The sequence below is a fragment of the Cotesia glomerata genome, linkage group LG6 (assembly GCF_020080835.1).
Source record: "Cotesia glomerata isolate CgM1 linkage group LG6, MPM_Cglom_v2.3, whole genome shotgun sequence".
Lineage (NCBI taxonomy): Eukaryota > Metazoa > Arthropoda > Insecta > Hymenoptera > Braconidae > Cotesia > Cotesia glomerata.
In genome coordinates, this window is record NC_058163.1 from 1,276,137 (window position 1) to 1,298,788 (window position 22,652).

The following is a 22,652-nucleotide window of genomic DNA, read 5'->3' on the forward strand; positions in this document are numbered from 1 at the left end:
TTATTTAAAATTAATTAGTAAATATCAGTGATTATGATTTTAAAAAAAGAAATTGATTAGTAAAAACATTACTTGAGACATTACCACAAACAAAATTCAACGATATTGATATTTGATTGCTTAAAAAAAATCAAATCATAACTTTGTCTCTTATAGTGTCAATAATTGGGGCTTTTACTTTAATTTGTTGAATTGTTTTCATTAAAATTTAAAAATTTTTTATATTTTAATAAAATTCAAAAAATTAATAGTTGTAATAATAAAAACAATTTCACTTGTATTAAAATATTTAAAAAAAATTTTTTTAAGTTCAATAATTCAAAAATTGATTTTAAAAAAATGGCACAAAATAAAAACCTCTAAAATAAAAATAAAAAACTTAAGTATAACCAAACTGGACTTTACGACACTGACACAGCCATTTAATAATTCTGGCATTGCGTTCGACAATACTCGGTGGATCACTGACACGCTGGCTGGTGTCATCTTGAGCAGTGAGACAATTACCAGTAGCATTCCCACCGCCGGGCCAGTTCTGCCCGGTCCCATTGCTTGACTGATTATTGCCGGTCCAAGGATGAAGGCCCAGCGCGGAATCCACAGAGCTGACGCTCTCGAAAAAGACCGGCGAGGAGGCGTTGGAACCTGGTACCGTTATCTGCTCGTAATTCTCAGTGTCAAGGCCAAGTCGGTCGAAGAAATTCTCCAGCTCGGTGAGAGACCTCGGCGGGTTTATCCGTGGTTTTCGCTGGTGTAGCAGCGGGTTCTCGCGATAGTACCGGTCGCTTATGTCTGACTTTGACCTCAGGATTGTTCGGTTGCGGTTTTCCTTCCAGCCGTCGGAAAATCTGAGAAAAATATAAAAAATACATAATTATGAAATGCCATTGTATCTTGTGAACTATTGACATTTTTGAAGATATAAGCTCATCCCGATGTTACACTCATCGAGACCTTTCATTTGAGTACCCACATCAATTTTTCATATACTTTATATATTTATATATTTTACAAATATCATATATATAAAATATATAAAAAAATGTCATGTGGGTACTTGAATGAAAGGTCTCGATGAGTGTGCCATCAAAATGAGTTTGTATCTTAAAAAATGTCAATAATTAAGAAATGACATTGTGTCTTGTGAAATATTGACATTTTTTAAGATATAAGCGCATCCCGATGTTACACTCATCGAGGGCTTTCATTTGAGTACCCACATCAATTTTTCATATATTTATATATATTATATATATATATATATATATATATATATATATATATATATATATATATATATATATGAAAAATATATTAAAAATGCCATGTGGGTACTCAAATAAAAGGTCTCGATGAGTGTAATAACGAAATGAGCTTATATCTTAAAAAATGTCAATAATTAAGAATTGACCTTGTATCTTGAGAATTATTGACATTTTTAGAGATATAAGCTCACCCTGTCATTACACTCATCGAGACCTTCCATTTGAGTACCCACATCAATTTTTCATATTTCGATATATATTATATATATGTATATATGAAAAATATATAAAAATGCATGTGGGTATTCAAACGAAAGCTCTTGATGAGGGTAACATCAGGATGATCTTATATCTTTAAAAACGCCAATATTTAAGAAATTACAGTGCAATTTAACAATAATTATTTAATAAAGCAAAATTTTTATTTTTATTCCTACCTGGAGTTGCACGTAGGACTATAGTCAGTCTGACTGTCACTACTTTCAGACCCGGGACTGTATGTCCTGATGACGGTGGTCGTGTGGATATTTATGTAGCTCCCTCTTCGAGAACGCGGGTGCTCGTTCGAGTGCTGAGTAGACGCCCCGCTGTCTCGTCTAACATGACTCCAACAATCCTGAAAAAAATTACAAATGTTACTCGAAAATTCTGAGTAAATTTTCCGGGACGGAAAATTTTAGACACCATACCTGTATCCTTGGCGGAGGCTCACTGCGATGAGTGCAATGCCCTGAAGAGCCTCCAGAGTCCCTGGCGTTGGCACCGTGGCTCAATTTACTTGACCCAGATGATTTCTGCGTACGTCCCCCGGAACTTAATACACTGCTGGCGTCGCAGCCGCCGGATCCCATCGATCTTCTTATGTGTCTCGAGCTGTTAAATTGAATTTAAGTCAATTTATCATTGTTATAAAAATAAAAATTAATAATAATAATAACTAGCAGCCCTGCAGTCACTGTGTGACTGCCGTGATTTGTGAAATGTAAATAAATAAAATTTTGCTTTATTAAAAAATGTATTTTGTTAAATTGCAATGGACTTTCTTAAATATTGACGTTTTTAACGATATAAGCTCATCCCGATGTTACACAAATCGAGAGCTTTCATTTGAGTACCCACATGCATTTTTGATATATTTTTCATATATACATATATATAATATATATAAATATATATATATATATATATATATATATATATATATATATATATATATATATATATATATGTGTGTGTGTGTGTGTGTGTGTGTGTGTGTGTGTGTGTGTGTGTGTGTGTGTGTGTGTGTGTGTGTGTGTGTGTGTGTGTGTGTGTGTGTGTGTGTGTGTGTGTGTGTGTGTGTGTGTGTGTGTGTGTGTGTGTGTGTGTGTGTGTGTGTGGCCGTATGTAAACCTCTCATACTGTTTCGAATCAGTAGATTTTGAGAAATCTCAAAAAAAAACTACAAAAAAAAATTTTTTGAAATGTGGTTTTTTTGGAATTACTTTTAAATGGCTTTATCGATCTATTCCAAAATCTCATAAGCTCTTAAAATAAAAAACCACGTCGATCACCGCAAGCCCGGTCAAAATCGATTGATTCGTTCGTGAGTTATCGTTGTCGAAAAAAAACCGAAAAAAGTGTTTTTTCGGTATTACTTCGAAATTACTGGCTCGATCAATTTAAACTTAATAGTTCTTCATGGAGTTTTGAAAACTGCCTCGAATGCCGCCAATCGCGTGAAAATCGGTTCATTTACTCAAAAGTTATTGCCGTTTGAAAATTCAAAAAATTGTGTTTTATTAAACTGCTATTAGAGTTTTGAGCTCGGAGAGCTCAAAATGACACAGCAATCATATTTTCGAGCTCGAAGAGCTCAAAAACGTAATGTGTAACTTTGAGCGCTTAAGTACAAAATGAGCGGGAAATTGCAAGGATGGCCTTTAGAGTCAACCGTCATCCTAATTTTTTTTATCAACTTTTGTTTTATTGAAAAGTATAAAAATTACGATAAAATAGTGTCATTTATTGTTTTCTTGTGATTAATTAAATTTATCTCAGAGGAATTTCATTGAAAGGGTTCAGCTATCAATCTATCTTGTAGGAAATTAAATTCTTTACAAAAAAAGGTCCTTTGCAATTTTGGTGTCAGATCAATAGTTTAGGAAAAAAAATTAAAAAACCACGACTTTTGAGCAAAAATCGAATATACAATTTTTTACTGGCGAGATAGCTCATAAATTGGAAATAAGCTGTCAGAGCTTTTAAAGAGGATGGATCCCTCTACAACTTCCGCCCATGGTCAAATGAATATCATGAAATGTCGCTATGCTATATATATATATATAGGTTATGATATATATATCAGGCTATGATATATATATATATATATATATATATAAGTTATCTCTTGGACGAATCGACTGAAATTATGTGAAATTATGTGAAATTATGTGAAGTTATCTCTTGAACGAATCGACTGAAACTATGTGAAATTATGTGAAGTTATGTGAAGTTATCTCTTGAACAAATCGACTGGAATCATGTGAAATTATGTGTTACTTTCATTTGAGTACCCACATGCATTTTGATATATTTTTCATGTATACATATATATAATATTATATAAATATATGAAAAATTGATAAGGGTACTCAAATGAAAGGTCTCGAGGAGTGTAATATTAAGATGAGCTTATATCTTTAAAAATGTCAATATTTCACAAGATACAAGGTAATTTCTTAATTATGTATCTAATAAAAATAATTTACCTGCGATAGCAACTGGAGTCTCGCTTGAAACTATGCTCAGAGTAATCAGAACTGGTCTCGCAATCAGGAGTCAAGTGGTGATGGCTGGTGGTCAATGAGGTTGTTTTAGATCCTGATCGCTGTGATTTAATAGAAGCTCGTGGTGACAGTGAAGAACGTCGTCGGACACTTGTATGTAAATCCGGCAATGATTTATGACAAGTTGTATCAGCTGGAGGTGATATATTTAATTTTCTTTGGGTTGTTTTTCCAGATGAATGCGAATTGCTGCGGCCGAACTTCAGTCTTACGTCCAAAGTATTTGAATGCTAAATTAAAAAATAAATTTTTTATAATAATAATAATAATGATAATAAGGTAAAAGGCTCAATTATTGACAGGGGTCTAAATATTGACACCCTAAATTATTTTTAAATATATTCAATTATCTGTAATAAGAATAACTATCATATAAATTTTTATGGAATTCTAGTTAATTAAAAAATTGAAAAAAATTACTGTCCGTTAATATTAAATATTAATTATTAAAAAATAAAGTTAGCACCAGTTAAAACCAGCTTACGAGCGTCTATTTTCTTAACAACTTTCGTTAGAAAAGCATTTTTTTTAAATGCCGATTTTAAATTAATTTCTTCATCTAATATCATCTTTTTTTTTTTTTTAATTAACGATATATGAAAAATTTATAAAATTGAATAATCGAAATTAATTGTTTCCTTTATAATATTTAAATAATGGGTGTCAATAACTAGTTGATAATTTTTAAGTTGAATCTCATATTTACAGCCAGTCGATAGCGCTAAGACGCCTTTTTTTTACTTTATCCTAAAAAATTAACTGTAAGAGTTTGAACTCTTCTGATTAAATAAATTATTTTTAAATTAATTTTTATATTTTTAATAGTAATTAATCATTTATGGAAATTATTATTAATAAACTTTAATAATATTGATTACTTAATAATAAGTTTGGATAAATAAGAATAAGCAGATGATTCTAGGCATGCTTAGTATAGGTGTCAATAATTGGGGCTAAGGTATGTCAATAATTAGATCAATCAGTTTTTTAACCTGTCAATAAGTGGTGTCTCCGGATACTCTATTTAATTATTTAAAATTAATTAGTAAATATCAGTGATTATGATTTTAAAAAAAGAAATTGATTAGTAAAAACATTACTTGAGACATTACCACAAACAAAATTCAACGATATTGATATTTGATTGCTTAAAAAAATCAAATCATAACTTTGTCTCTTATAGTGTCAATAATTGGGGCTTTTACCTTATAATTATAGAATTCTTGATAATAATTAAAAGAAGAAATATAAATAAAATTACCTCATGCCCAATAGGTGACAAAAGTGTCGGATTATCTGAAGAAAAAAAAACGTTTTCCTTGCTGTCAGTATTAACTAATAATCTCCTTAATTTTGTTTGTAATTGGTCGCCACCGTTGCTGCTTGGTGGTCCGGATATTGCGCGTCTTTGCGGTAGTGAACATATTAGTCGTGGACTTTTGGGTGGCAATGCTGGTGGCAGTGTACGTTGTGGACTCAATAGGACATCTAAATTTAAGTATTAGGTATATTAATAATTAATTAATAATTTCCTCTACTTAAATAATAATTTATGAATTAATTAATTATTAACTAATTTAAATATAATTAAATTTTTCCAGGAAGATAACGTACTGTCTTGACAGTTGGACCAGCAGCAGGGACCAGATGTTGCAGACTGCGAGGATCCTTGAGACGGTATATTGCAGGTCAGTGTATTGCATTTGCGTAATAACCGCGGCGGAGCACCTGCCGCTGTCGAGGCTGCTACTTGAAGGTGTCCGCTGTTCTTCAATTCTTGTTTTCTGTCTAACACTATCTCACTTTTAACGTAAAATGCTTTTGATTCTTGAAGTAATTCTACTGCGCTTTTTCTTTTTCCTGAAAATTTAAATTAAATTAAAATCAACACTTAATAATTTTTTTATTTTTCTTTAACAAATAAATTTTTTCCAAAACAATTTTTAATTTTATTAAACAATTAAATTAACTCTAAAAAATTATTGTAAAAAAAATAGCATTTTTTATTTTTTTTTAATTTCTACATGTCAATTTTTTTTTCTTAGTATTTTTTCTATAATTTATTTGTTAACAAAGTTCTAAAAATTATTAAATATCGGCTAAATTAATTTTTATAAAATTTTTAGATTAGAATTTTTGACAACTTAATCAATTGTCTAGCTAGTTTTAGCTTTATATTGATTATTTAACAATTGCTAGGTTCAATAACCGGATTAATATTTTAGTGGTTATTTATTATTAATTTAGGTAGAATGAATTGACTGAAATTTTTATTAAAAAGTTTGAAAAATTAAATCAAAAAATAATATTGTACTTAAAAAGTGTCTTTTGTAGGTTAGAAATTTTTTTAACACTTAAATCGACAAAAAATTTTTTTTTTGTAAATTAAATTACTAAAATTAGCAAAGAAAAAAATTTTTAGCTTTTTTTAAATAATTTAATTAGAAATAAAGTATTTTAAAAAAAAAGTCAGCTAACTTCAGGATTAAAATAAACAAAATGGCGAGCGTAAAATGCTATTACAAAATGGCGAACGTGAACTAACAAGTCGCTCAGATAACAAATCAAAATTATATAGTCATACTTAGAATATTAATCAAGTAAGTGAATTAAATTAAGTAGTTTAAATTAATAAAATGAAAGGAAATATAATTATTTTACAAGTTAAGATAAAAATTAATTTAGACAAAATGGCGGCTGCAATTCTTGCGCCACAAAATGGAGGCTTGTAATACCGACGCGGCAACTTTAAAAAATTACTTGGATAGAATTTATTTTAAAAAGTTACACTTAAAAGATCCACGCGAAGAAGTAAAATTTTTAAAACTAAAGGAATTATTAATTTGAATTTTCTTTTAGAAAAATAAATTTCATTACTTGTTTGTTAAAATCGACTTAAAAAATAATTATTCAAGTTTTTATTTTATACAATGCTAATTCATTAGAAATCATGAAAAAAAAAGATTGTCAAGAGTATTCGATAAAATGGCGGCTGTAATTCCCGCGCCACAAAATGGCCGCTAATACAAAGCGCGGCAAATTTAAAAATGTAGAGAATTTATTTTAATAATTTACTTAAGAAGATCCACGCGAAAATTTTTAAAACTTCCTGAAAATTTGTAAATTCTACGTAGCCTAATAATTAATAAAATTAAAAAACAAGTTTCCGGGTTTTAATTAAATAATTAGGTTTGAAAATTGTTATTTTCACATAAATGGAGATTCCACTAGCCGGTATTTGGTTAAGAATTTAATGCAATTAACGATTTAAAAAAAATTTTATTTTCATTGAATTTGATTGAAAAAATAATAAGCTTTTGATTAAAACAATAAAAAAAGTAGCTTTCCGAACGTATTACGGAGATATTTTATACTTTTTATGAAAAATCACTCGGAACTTGCGGTCTTTAAAGTCTAGTATTTGACTTGGCAACACCGCTTGCGCAGTTACTCAAAGTATAAGTAACCGCGGTTTTTTAAATGCTAGAACATCTTAGTCATTTTAGTTAGACAGTAAACATAAATAAATTTGAAAGTTAGGGACACTCTTTTTGTGTTGTCAAGTGTATAGCGGTAATTCAGAGTGCTAGATTTTTTATCAGTCAATTAAATGTTAATAATTATTTAGTAAGTAAATTTATCGGAAATTTCCTCATAATATTATTAATCTTAAGATAACAACAGTAAATAACGACTCTTTCATCTTAAAAAATTACAGTTTCAAACAGTCAAAATTGCCATTTCAATATATAGTCCATATTATGAGGAGAAGGGGAACTTAGATGAAAGAGAAGGGGGTCTCACTCTGGGAGAATTTAACATTTGAAACAGTAAAAATTATACTTTTAAAATATACATTTTACCAGTCCAAGCAAGTCAATAATTACAGTTTGATTTTTAGCGTTGCGTTTAAAATTTACCATTTTACTTTGTAAGTATTGACGTTGCTTGTATTAGAAATTTACTAACTTTATTTTATACTTTTTACTATCATAAGATCATTTTTTAGGTACCAAATGATAAATATCAAAGTCTGAATTCTTAATTATTATACCTAAACATTTTAGACATTTACATAGCGAATATTACTGTTTGAAATAGTATTTTCTGCCATGTATAGAGTAAATTGTAACGTTTAAATGGCAAGTATTAGATATTGAATAGTAAAATCACGATTTTACTGTTTGAAATGGTAATTTTTAGTAGTTGATCATTACTTTTTATAAATCGACTGTTATTTATTACAGTTTATTTTTTTCCGTGTACGTATTATTTTTTTATAGACATTCTTTACACTAAGAGGATACTTGGATCTCCTTAATTTTAGTGTCATAAATTAAAGAAATTAATTCTTTTTACGGTAACCATTAAGTGTCGGTAAATTAAAATAAACCTTGTACCAAATAATAAAAATAGCGGTCGGTGGTTACCTGTATGGTCAATTTGTCTGTGCTGGGACCTGACGTAAGTCGGATTAGATTGTCTTGTCTGGATGTCCCAGAAGTTTGTTCTAGCAGTGTTGCCGGCAAACAAATTTCCACTTGCGCTGCTTTGTCGCTGGTGGTGTTGCTGGTACTCATTTGAGCCGGATGTTTTGCAGGGTAATCTTGCCATTGCGGTCATCATTTTTTCATGGTCAGTAATTAATATTTGTATGTATAAAAAAAATATAAATATAAATAAAAATGCGCTGTCATTTGGATTTAAATATTTAAATATTTAAATAATTAATAAAAGTTATTTTTTAGGAATATTGTTTAGTGTCTGCAGTCCACCAGGAACTGGCGTTTGTTCCGTCCACGCCTCAACCCCATTTCCGCGCTATTGTCTGCGTTCTAGAACAATAAAAAACATTTTTATCAGCAAGAGGAGCTGAGAGTGTGTTGTATTGTGTTGTATGTATGGAATAGCACTAGAGTGTTGTGAAGGGTCTATCTCGAGGAGCAGGCAGGGGATCAATGTATAATAGACATTGAAGTTAAGGTGAGCACGTGCCTCGGTCTTTTTGTTTAAAGGGCTTGCTCTGTTTCAGGCATGCTCTATTAATTTTATTAATTCATCTGAAAATTTTTTTATACACGGTTTAATGTAAAAATTATTTTTTATTATTAAAAATTTATTTAAAACATTTTATAATTTTTTATTGAATTAATTATGACAAAAAAAAATACACGTTTAGGAATTAAAAAATTTTTTTATTTTAAATAAAATTAAAAATTTGGATAATTAATTTAAGATATTTTATAACTAAAAAAAATAAAAATTTTTTTTTATTAATTGATGAATTTTGTGAAATTGCACTGTATTTTCTTAAATATTGATGTTTTTAAAGATATAAGCTCATCCTGATGTTACACTCATCAAGAGCTTTCATTTGAGTACCCACATGCATTTTTTATATATTTTCCATATACACATATATATATATATATATATATATATATATATATATATATATATATATATATATATATAAAATATATGAAAAATTGATTTGGGTACTCAAATGAAAGGTCTTGATGAGTGTAACACCAAAATGAGTTTATATCTTAAAAAATGTCAATAATTAAGAAATGACCTTGTATCTTGTAAACTATTAATATTTTTTAAGATATAAGCTCATCCCGACATTACACTCATCAAGAGCTTTCATTTGAGTACCCACATGCATTTTTGATATATTTTTTATATATTCATATATATAAATATATAAAATATATGAAAAATTGATGTGGGTACTCAAATGAAAGATCTCGATGAGTGTAACATCAGGATGAGCTTATATCTTTAAAAAAGTCATTAGTTGACAAGATACAAGGTTATTTCTTAATTATTGACATTTTTTAAGATATAAACTCATTTCGATGTTACACTCATCGAGACCTTTCATTTGAGTACCCACATGTATTTTTGATATATTTTTCATTTATACATATATATAATATATATAAATATATAAAATATATGAAAAATTGATGTGGGTACTCAAATGAAAGGTCTTGATAAAAGTAACATCGGGATGAGGTTATATCTTTAAAAATGTCAAAATTAAAATATTTTATAAGCTATAAAAATTTTTTGCCAAATTAATTATGACAGAAAAAAATAGCCTAGATCCACTTTCTTTTGCTGTAAAAATTTTTAAACAGTGATTAAATATTAAAAATTCTGGAGAAATATAAAAATGACAATTCAGTCAATTAAATAAATTTTCTATTTACTTTTTAAAATTATTAATTAAAAATTAAATTTATATACAATTCTTTTCAGCTCTGATTTGAATCAAATCTTTACACAATTCGCTAAATAAAAAAAATATAACCTGAATAGCTGAAGCGAAAAGTCATAAAACTCGGTATTCTCTAATTTGAAATCCGGAAATTTCAAAATATATATTTTTAATTACTAAAAAAAGTGTAATTTAAACGCAATAAAAATAATAACAATTTAGCATAAAGATAAAATAATAATAAAACGCTGACAGTGCACACAATACTCATGAATTGTCCTCATTACCTTTCACGATGTTCAATGGGTGATTTGATAGTGTGTGACGTAAAACCTGATTTGTCGAACGGTATTTCCGTTAGTACGTGTACACACCTATACAATACACCTGGAGCTCATCACACTCGACTTTTCTCAATGCTTCCGAGTCAATTTTATTTTACTAATTTATAATATTCATCTGATCGCAATAATTCTATTTCTTTTTACTTTTCATTTCTTCACGGAGAATTTTTTATTTATTTTATTTAGCTGCCCTAGAAGTGTCGCCTAGAGGCTAGAGGTATAATTTACATCGTAATTACAATATAAATAAATCAGCAATTATTTTTTAAATTCATAATTCAGAATTCTGAATTATGACGACTTTATAAATAAATTTCGAAAATAATAGTGCTATTAGATCGATTAAAAATAATTTAATGGATAAATCTGAAGGAACAAATTTATAGAACGAACTATTAAAAACTCCGCCTTTGCATAAAAAATTGACAAAAATATATAAAACCAAAAGGCACTAATTCTTATAAAGACTTTTCTGATGATACCAAATTAAACTACGAAAATTCATTAAAATAATAATATGCTCGTGACGAAATTTTCCTTACTCATGAAATTATTTAAATGATAAATGACTATCGCTGAAAAAATATCAAACCGAATTTACGATAAAGATATACCCGTTCAAAAATTTTTCTTAGTCTCTTAATTATATTAATTAATTTTTGACATTTAACCACGTTGATATTTACAAAACAAAATAAATAAATAAACAAATTTTGTTTATGAAGAAATTCTAATCTATTTATAACTACTTGGAAAATTTCTAATTAGCGCCAAGATTTTTGCCGCAAATTCAAAATAACTGTTCATAATAAATGGTTATAATTTTTGATAATTTGGCAAAAGTAATGGTCGTATAAAAAATTTTTTCAAACAAAAGTTGTTAAAAGTTAGATTTTATAAAAAAAATGTCGCTTATGTTCTTTCCTTGGGATCAATAATTTCCCCGTAATTTCAAAAGTAAGATTCATAATTTCAAAAAAATTGAACCTTTGATTACAAATGTTAATTTTGGAATTACAGCAAAAATATTGGAATTTTTAAAAAATCAAGAAACATTTTTTTTAATTAAATTTTACTAACTTTTATTCAATGAACTTTTAGGATCAATATTTTTGCCGCAATATTAAAAATTTATTTATTTTAAAATTGCAAAAACTTTGGGCCTACTTATAATAAATTATATTAGAAAATCTTATAAAACATCAATAGACCTATAAATTTTATCATTATAGAAAATCTGGGCCCATAACCTGCACTGATAAAAGGATTTGTTTTTATTTAATAAGCTTTATCAACTGTTAATAAATGATTTTTTAACATCATAGGATTTAATAAATATCTATTAACAGTTAATAAATTATTTATTAAATGTTAATAAATATTTGTTAACAGTTAACAAATATTTATTAACAATTAATAAGTAATTTATTAAGTACAATTTATTAACTGTTAATAAATATTAATTAATTGTTCATGAATATTTATTTAAAATAAAAAGCAAAAATAATTTTCTTTTGACACTTTTTATAACTCTAACTGGAATACATGATAATAATTAAATTCACTACCCGTGTAAAAAAAAATTGTCCCAAAATGTCCCAAGCGTGGGACATCCAAACGTGACACAATTTGGGACAATTTTGGGACATCTTAAAAAAAATTAAAAATTTTAAAATAGTGCGTTTAAGTAATTTTTCGTCGATTTTAGGTATTTTTTTGAAGATTTTCAGAAGACTTCACAATTTCATGACAATTTTAAACGGTTTTTAAATGATTTTGAAGAAGATAATTTATTTTTGCACAGCTATAGATTTGTCTAGAAATTAATGGATGAAACATTTATTGAACATTTTTGGGACAATTTTAGGACATTTTTGGGACAATTTTAGGACATTTTCGGAACATTGTTTTAATATTTTTAGGACAATTTTGAACGTTTTTCAAATAATTAAAAAAAAAAAACAATTTATTTTTGCACGGTTGTAGATTTGTCCTAAAATTAATAGATGAAAAATTTTAGGACATTTTTGGAACAACTTTAGGACATTTTTGGGACTCCTTTAGGACATTTTTGGGACAACTTTAGGACATTTTTGGGACAATTCTGTAATGTTTCTACAACAAACTTTGAACATTTTTAGAACTATTTCACGACACTATTGAAAAAATATTAAAAAAATGGTCTGAAAATTTTCTAAAATTGTCCTAAAGTTGTCCCAAAAATGTCCTAAAATTGTCCCAAAAATGTCCTAAAATTTTTCATCTATTAATTTTAGTACAAATCTACAAGCGTGCAAAAATAAATTATCTTTCTTGAAATCGGTCAAAAGTGTCGTGAAATAGTTCTAAAAATGTTCAAAGTTTGTTGTAGAAACATTACAGAACTGTCCCAAAAATGTCCTAAAGTTGTCCCAAAAATGTCCTAAAATTTTTCATCTATTAATTTTAGGACAAATCTACAACCGTGCAAAAATAAATTGTTTTTTTTTTTAATTATTTGAAAAACGTTCAAAATTGTCCTAAAAATATTAAAACAATGTTCCGAAAATGTCCTAAAATTGTCCCAAAAATGTCCTAAAATTGTCCCAAAAATGTTCAATAAATGTTTCATCCATTAATTTCTAGACAAATCTATAGCTGTACAAAAATAAATTATCTTCTTCAAAATCATTTAAAAACCGTTTAAAATTGTAGTAAAATTGTCATGAAATTGTGAAGTCTTCTGAAAATCTTCAAAAAAATACCTAAAATCGACGAAAAATTACTTAAACGCACTATTTTAAAATTTTTCTTTGAGATGTCCCAAAATTGTCCCAAATTGTGTCACGTTTGGATGTCCTACGCTTGGGACATTTTTGGGACAATTTTTTTTTACACGGGTAAATAAATGAACCTTTTTAATATTTAAAAATATAAAAGATAATTATGAGCTGTGATAGAATTTGGGCTTTTACAATAAACGTTATTATAATGTAATATAATTAATGCAAATAATTTATAAAGATGATTTTTATTTATAAGCAATCTTGATATCATATGAAATTGCAAGCCAAATAAATTCACTCAACAAAATATTTATTAACTGCTAATAAATATTTGTTAACTATTAATAAATACTTATTAAATATTAATAAATGTACTTTCCTCCCAAATAAATATTTATTGAATGTAAAAAAATATTTATTAAATTTTAATAAATTAAGTAATTGTCTTCTAAATTATTAATAGTTAACAAATCCTTCTATCAGTACACTAATTCAGATCTCGACCTTTCCAATTATACTAAATTTAATTTCAAAAAAATTCTCTTAATTATATAGATTATTAAAAACCAGAAAGTATATTCCATAATTAAATTGCAGTAATTATTGAAAATATATTAAAAATTCCTCTCTAGTATTTTTTTATTGTTTCAGGGTCGCTCCATAAAAAATTTCCCAAAGAAGAAATCTAAAAAAAAATAACATGTGAGTTATCTTTACATTATCTTATCGTGTGAATTGAAGCATGGAAGATGCCCGGATGTGCACGTGCTCAAGTAAAGCTTCCTGGGGCGTTTTTTATTGTTATAAAAGTATCTCGGAAGTATCGAGACCACACCGGGGTTTTAATATCGTGCATAACAATTCAATAACTTATTTGGATCGATATCATCGACAAGTAATCGATTCCGCTCAATGTTCTGTGAAGAAATCCGCTTTTATTAGGTACTATACAAAAAAAACACCTTGCTGGAGGTGTCACAAAAATATCTGACCGTCGCGTTGGTCTCCGAAAATAAAAAATCTATTAATAGAGATAAGGAGGAGAAAAAAGCATTTATCAATGAACAGTTAAATAAATAAATAGAATGTTCGTTGATGAAATGGCATGAATAGAAAGGGAGTATCGATTTGAATCTCCGACCTTGGACGAATAAATGAGCTAAGTGTTATGTTTTATGTTACTTATACTTTTTGTACTTTACATACATATATGGTAGTGTGTTATATGTAGATAGATATTGGAAGTTATGTTCAATTCATGTGTGATGTGTGTAACAATGAGAGACATAAGCTATTTAATATTGAATATTGATTCAAGTGTCCGGGCTTTTATTATTTTATCTGGCAGAATTGTTTTGTTTTGCGGGATATTGTGTGTGCTGTTCTAATGGACGATGTCTAGAAAGTTGGAAATTTGGTATAAAATTTTATTTAATTATTTAAAGGGAGATTTTTAGCTGAAGAAGAAATTTTTGGACCAGAATTTAGTGAGTTTTTAAGATTTATAAAGAAGAAATGAAGTTTTTGGAGATTGAAAGAGATATTTTATAAATTTTTCATATATTTTTAATATCAAATTATGGGGCATCCCATGCGAAATGGGAAAATGACTAAAACTTTAAAATTTCTCTAATTTATTCGAATTTAGTCCTAATTTATTAGGACTGCAACTGAACAGGGTTCGATTCCCAGCGTCGTTAAAGTATTTTTTTTATTTTTTTTTTTTTTAATAAAAATTTATAATTATTTTATGCTAATGTTAATTTTATTTATAAATAATTTATAGGGCATTCTATGCGAAATGTAAAATGACTAAAATTTTAAAATTTCTCTAATTAATTCTAATTTAGTACTAATTTATTATGAAAAGTCAATATTTTACTAATTTGTAATGAAAATTTTTTTTTTGCCCTCTGGGCGGAAAGTGGCAACTTTGGTCTCACTGCGCTAAACAAAGTTGCCGCATTCCTCCTTCCTCGGACAAAAAAATATTATACAGCCCTTGGGAAGTAAAAAAGAAAACCTCAGATCACATGTTTGTTGACCTCGGCTTCGCCTCGGCCAACAATTACATGTGATCTGAGGCTTTTCTTATTTTCCTTCCCAAGGGGTGTAATATACTATTTAATCAATAAGAAAATGGATTTTTCTCTCCTAGTAACTTTTCAGCCGTACTAACTTGTATCCCGGTCAAATTTTGTTTTAATAGTTTCAACAACAAATTCATTTAATGTTTGTTATTAACTAACACATTTATTATTATAGTTTTAAGAACAAATTTTGTTTATGTTCGTTATTAATTAACACCTAAGTTTATCAAGATCGTGTTGTCAGCATGCTAAATCCTTTATTTGTCTTTTTTAATTAGTTTTTTTTTTAATTATCCTAAATAATTTATAGTTAAATATATAAACAATAATGTTTCTAAGGTTGAAATAATATAAAAGTCTTTTTAATAAACAACTTGATGTAGACATTTAGTACTTGTCCCACCAGTCACAATAAAAACAAATTTTTTTAATTGTTTCTACGTAGGTAATCAGTCTTATTCTTCATAATATTCAATGTTTGTAGGATTAATTTAGTATTTTCGAGAGAAGTATTTTTTTTTAGTTTAGTGATCGAACTGAAATTGGACTTTAAGTATACCTTTGGTAAGAGAGAAGGATTTGTTCTTAGTCCCACCAGTCACACTCAGTCAAATTATAATTACGAGAAACTTAAAAAGTAATGGAGGTTTTTGACAAAGAGAAGTTGTTAATTAGTTATTCTTCTATGTTATAAGATAAATTTGACTATAGTATAAGTTTCAGTCACATAATTATATATAATTGATGGAATTTCAGAGTCAAATATCCCACCAGTCGCTAAGGAATGCCCCTTATCTTAAAAAAACAATTAATTTTCAATTAAAAAATTTTTAATTAAAAATTGAAAAAAAATTTTGAATTTATATAAGTAATAGATAAAATTTATTAAAAAAAAATTTTTTTATAAATTACAACAATTTTTTGAGCAAATAAATTAAAAAAAAAAAATAGGAAATAGTTCCGGAAAATCTAAGATAAAAATAAATATTTAAAAATCAATAAAAAGAATATTGTTATTATTGAATGTCATGATTTTCTCGGTTATTGATAATAATAACAATGATGAAGATGATATTGAATAGTGACATTGAATTAGTTTCATGGGGCATGAAGAACAAAAGGTAATTTACAAAGCAACGAGTACGAGAGTGAAACAGAAACAATTACTCGCGCTTGTTTTATCGAGCGTTTAGTTACTTCTACTCGTATATATTTATATATTATCCGCATTATACATTACACTATTTTAATAAATACATACGTACATAACTGTTAATATAAATCAAAACAATATTTTGTAATTGAAGAAATTTATTGAAGAAATCGTTTTGTTTGAGTAAATAGCTAAAAATGAGAGCATTTGACGTAGGTTTGAATAAAAAACCTAAAGAGCAATAAAAAAGAGTGAAATCGATCGTATGTGGGAAAGGTTTTAGCTAAAGCTGCTAGTACTCTCTCGCTTAACATTAACTCCTCTACTCGACCTTTTTTTTTACATTAATTTATATATTTTTTACAATTAGCCTTTTTGCTCCCGGTGATTAAAGACCGTTTTTATCGGGGAATTGACCTCGAGGTTGACGACGTCCAGATTAATTTTAACGATCCGTCTGCGAATTGTTTTATTCGTCAGATATTTTATCAGTCTAATTTTATTTGGAAATTGATTTGTAATTTCAGAACTTGAAGAAAAATCTTTAAAAATTTATGAGATCACAAATTAGATTTCTTTATTATGAATATTAAAATTATGATAACTTTTGATCTATTGCTTTTAAAAATTTATTTTTGAGCTTAAAAATTTCCTTAAACCTTCCTCTACATATTTCCACAAAAATTTTTTCAAAATATCTTCACCAGCTTCTTAAAAAAAAATCTTAAAAAATTTCAAAAAAAACCATCAAGATCAAAAATTTGATTTCTCTAGTTTTAATCTTAAATTTTTGATGGATTTTGATTTATTGCCACTAAAAATTCTATTTTTGCTTCAAAAATTTCCTTAAACCTTCCTCTACATTTTACTACCAAAAATTTTCAAAATATCTCTACCAGTTTTTCCAAAAAACCCTTATAAGTTTCATATATATGAAAAATGATCAAAAACTACTTTTTTCATTATGAATCTTATAATTACCTTAACTTTTGATCTGTTGCTTCTAAAAACTTCTTTTTGGGCTTAAAAGTTTCCTTAAACCTTTCTCTACAAATTCCTTACAAAAATTTCCAAAATATCTTTACCAGTTCTTCAAAAAAATCCATTCAAAATCATTCAAAAGCTAATAATGATCAAAAATTCGATTTTTACATCATAAATCTTAAAATTTAAATAACTTTTGATCTATTCTTCCTATAAATTTTTTTTTGAACTTAAAAGTTTCTTCAAACCTTCCTCTACAATTTTCAATTAAAAATTCTCAAAATATCTCAACTAATTTTTCCAAAAAATCCTTATAAGTTTCATATACATAAAAAATGATAAAAAATCGGCATTTTCTCATTTTTGATCTTAAATTATTGATAACTATTGATCTTTAGATCCTAAATACTTTTTTGTAGGCTTAAAAATTTCCTTAAACCTTCCTCTACAAATTCCTTACAAAGACTTCCAAAATGTCTTCACCAGTTCTTCAAAAAAATCCATTCAAAATCATTCAAAAACTATAAATGACCAAAAATTGGATTTTTACATCATAAATCTTAAGATTGAAATAACTTTTGATCTAAAGATCTTAAAAACTTATTTTTGGGCTTAAAAATTTCCTTAAACTCTCCTCTACAAAGTTCTATCCAAAATTTTCAAAATATTCCAACCAGTTCCTCAAAACAATTTATTCAAAATCTTCCACAAGCTAATAATGATCGAAAATTGAATTTCTTAATTGTGAATCTTAAAATTATGATAACTTTTGATCTATTGCTTCTAAAAATTTTTCTAAGGGCTCAAAATCTTCCTTAAACCTTCTTCTACATTTTTCTACAAAAATTTTTCAAAATTATTAAATATTAAAAATTTATGAAAACAAATTTATAAGATAAATTCGATCTATTGCTTACATGAATTGAAAATTTTATTATTCAAAAATTTTAAACTTCAAATTAAGAATTTTATTTTTTTCCAAAAATTTAATATTAAAAATGAATAAAAAAATTCATTAGATAAATTTGATCTATTATTTACATAAATTAAAAATTTTTTATTCAAAATTTGAAAAAAAAAAACATTTCTTTTTAGAAATGTCAAATTGACAATTCAAAAAAATTCAATACAATTTTCTAATCTTTAAAAAACTAAATTTTTCTTTTCCAGGCCCAGTAAAAATCGTAAAAGTTTCTCGCAACAATTAAAACAATTACCCGAGGACAAAATAAATCAGTCGGATGTAAAAACATTGTCTAGTTTCCCAGATGAACGATTAATAATAAAATAAAATCGTACAATGAAGAGTAACAACAAAAACAAAATATTTTCACTTTACGCTTCCATGGATTCCAGTTGTCATTGATAGAGTTTCTAATGTCTAACTCGGCTCCAATTATGTATATAAAATATTTATGCCATATATTTTATATCTATCATATATTTAACTGGGTTTCATGTTTTATTTTATTATCATTTATGTACAACCTACGCAGCTGTTGTATTCCTATGATACAATTTTTTTTTTTTTTTTTTATGGCTACACATAACCGGAAGATAATTATTTTAAATACGCCTTCGCTCAGTGTTGCTTTTATTACAAAGTTAATTTAATAAATTAACAAGTTTTTTTTTAATTATGGGAATTTTTTTAAATTTCACGCCTCTTTGGGATGTTATGAAATTTTTTTACTATTTTTACATCATATAAATAAATATGGAAATATTGATATTAAAATTTTACATTATAAGCTTTAATTAAAATCAATAAAATAAAATTGAATTACATTTTTAATGATTCTATATTATTAAGAGAATAAAGAAAAAAAATGCTCTGTCTCTAGATACATAATTAAAAAACGACCTTGTATCTTGTGAAATATTGGCATTTTTAAAGATATAAGCTCATCCCGATGTTACACTCATCAAAAGCTTTCATTTGAGTACCCACATGCATTTTTGATATATTTTTCATATATACATATATATAATATATATTTTAAAAATATAAGCTCATTACGATGTTACACTCATCAAGACCTTTCATTTGAGTACCCACATCAATTTTTCATTTATTTTATATATTTATATATATTATATATATGTATATATGAAAAATGCATGTGGGTACTCAAATGAAAGCTCTTGATGAGTGTAACATCAGGATGAGTTTATATCTTTAAAGATATATTATATATATATATATATATATATATATATATATATATATATATATATATTATATATATATATAAATGTGAACTATTGACAATTTTAAAGATATAAGCTCTTCCTGATGTTACACTCATCGAGACCTTTCATTTGAATACCCACATCAATTTTTCATATATTTATATATATTATATATATATATGTATATATGAAAAATATATAAAAAATGCATGTGGGTACTCAAATGAAAGCTTTTGATGAGTATAACATCGGGATGAGCTTATATCTTTAAAATATATATTATATATATGTATATATAAAAAATATATAAAAATGCATGTGGGTACTCAAATGAAAGCTCTTGATGAGTGTATCATCAGGATGAGCTTATATCTTTAAAAACGTCAATATTTAAGAAAGTACAGTGCAATTTAACAAAATTCATTATTTAATAAAGCAAAATTTTATTCATTTAAATAGAAAATTAGTTTAAATAAAATTTTTTTATTAAAATAATATTTTTCATTTAACTCTCTCACGCATGTTCTAACAATCGCAACATACAATATATAACAAGAGGGTGCGAAAGGAATAACATAAATACGGATAAAGTTTATATTGATCGCACCCAACTCACTCGACTCGCTAATAAATAAATAAATAAATAAATAATTAAATAAATAAATAATCACTTATAAGCTATCAATATATTACCGATAATTGCTCAGTATTAATTAGCAATCTAATATAATGCTTTAATTTTAATCACACGGAACTATGTCAGCGCATAAAATCTCAATGGACAATTTTAACGGTTTTAGTATGAGAAAAATACAAATTATTTACACTGTTATAATTATTTACTGTTTGCATTGTAATTAACGACCGGTTTTTTTTTATTCTAATAATTATCAATCATTTTTTTTTAAATAAAATTTTTAAGTAATTTTTTACAAATTATTTAAAAGTTAATTTTAAAAATTTTTCAACATTAATTTTTTTTATTTTACAATTGATATTAAATTAATTTGACAGCGCTGATTTTAACCTTGGTCTTTTGCATATCATGCGCTGTAATTTTTAACCACTATTATTTCTTCTTAAATAATATTTAATTTTTTCAATAGTAAATTAAAAAATATTTGATTTTTTAAATAAAATTTAGTAATATTTATAATTGAAGTTTTTTTGATTAAAAAGAAGAAAAAAAAAGTTTTGATTAGAGTATTTTTTATCGCTAGTAAAAGATTATGTTCATATTAAAAATATGAGTGTTAAAATTTGTTTTTACAACAAAGATAAAAATACTAACAAGTTATTGGTAATATAGAGCAAATTCTTTTAATTTTAAGATATTAATTTAATTTTATTTCTTCGCTAATCTTTAGTTTATTTTATTTTCAATCTAACAAACAGCTGATACTTTTTTTTTTAATTTATTACTTAAAAAAAAAATGAATTTTGTTTAAAAATTTCTAAATAAATCAATTTCTTGTTAATAATTAATTAAAAACAAAAATTCTAACAATTTTTAATGAAAATAAAGATAGCCGACATCTGAAAATTTTTATTAAAAAATTATTACAAAAAAATAAAAAAATTTTTTCATTTGTTAAAAACTTGAAAAACTATAAGTGCAATTTTTTAAAAATGTTTTTTAAGTTATAATTTAATAAATTAAGCAAAATAAAAAAAATCAAATAAGTCGGCTAACTTTATTATTATCAATTTTTATAATACTAAAGTTAGCCGATATTTTTAATTTTTTTTAATTATTGAATTAGAGCAAAAAAATATTTTATAAAAATTAAAGTTTTTCAAATTTTTTACAACTGAAAATTTTTATTTTTTTATAATCATTTTTTCAATAAAAAAATTCTTTAGATGTCGACAAACTTAATTTTCAATAATACTAAAGTTAGTCGACGATTTTAATTTTTAAATTTTTTTTTAAATAATTAAATTATAAAAAATTCCACCTAAAGTTTTTTACTAGTGAAAATTATTTTTTATTTTTTTGTAATCATTTTTTTAATAAAAAAAAATTTTAAATGTCGGCTAATTCAATTTTCATTAATTTTTTAGTTTTAATTAAAAAAGAATTTTTTTTTAAATTCTTCATAAAAAAATTTTTAAAACCTGTCAAATTTTTGTCACGATAAAAAATGTCATAAAAAATAAGACACCTCTTCGAGTTAAAAAAATAAAATTAAAAAAAACTAAAGTAAGCTGATGTGACATAAAAAAAAATACTTACAATTTTCGTGTCATAATTTGACTACTTGTAATAAAAAAAACAATTAAACACCGCACTTGGCAAAGCAAATTAATGTCAGCATTTAAATCTCCAATAGAAGATTATAAAAATCAATTAAATTTAAATAAAAGTTGTTTAAATTGATGCCCGCCCAGATAATATTTGTCTTATGAAATCCAACTAGGACAACTTGATAACACAGTCCTTATAGTTATTACTTGATTTTAACTGATTATTATTATAATTAATATAAAAAATTCTATTTAATAAAATATTTAAGTCTTGGTTGAATAGATATTAAATGTACATAAAAAATATTTACCGTGAAATTATAATGAGCTATGTTAAAGCAAGTTGACTGTAAGGAGCACCATACCGTAAAACACCGCACAGACTGTATGATGTTACTGTTACTATTACAAATAATTAGTATATAATATTAGTGATAGCGATAGTGACCCTAACAGCCACCCTACGGTACTACGGGTTGGAAACAGTACTGACTGTACTTGCTACTTGCTACGACTCTTGTTATTATTCCCATTGCATTATTTGGTGGGGGTAA

General features: G+C 26.2%; 1 protein-coding gene and 1 long non-coding RNA gene across 3 annotated transcripts; one reads left to right on the forward strand and one right to left on the reverse strand.

The window, feature by feature from the left end:
• Positions 1 to 310: 310 nt before the first annotated feature.
• Positions 311 to 22,595, reverse strand: LOC123267104. Of its 2 annotated transcripts, none has more exons than XM_044731608.1 (8): positions 22,410 to 22,595; positions 8,524 to 8,928; positions 5,708 to 5,953; positions 5,355 to 5,581; positions 4,016 to 4,323; positions 1,955 to 2,138; positions 1,703 to 1,881; positions 311 to 848 (listed from the first exon to the last, which is right to left on the reverse strand). In XM_044731608.1, the coding sequence occupies exons 2-8, from the start codon at positions 8,717 to 8,719 to the stop codon at positions 380 to 382; spliced, it is 1,809 nt and encodes a 602-aa protein (XP_044587543.1). In that variant the 5' UTR covers positions 8,720 to 8,928; positions 22,410 to 22,595; the 3' UTR covers positions 311 to 379. The 2 variants fall into 2 exon arrangements, with proteins under 2 accessions (XP_044587543.1, XP_044587545.1); XM_044731610.1 differs by lacking the exon at positions 22,410 to 22,595 and adding an exon at positions 22,088 to 22,272.
• On the forward strand, positions 14,088 to 18,911 carry LOC123267116. Its single transcript, XR_006509966.1, has 2 exons — positions 14,088 to 14,848; positions 18,829 to 18,911. It is a non-coding gene; the product is annotated as an uncharacterized LOC123267116 (long non-coding RNA).
• Positions 22,596 to 22,652: the final 57 nt, after the last annotated feature.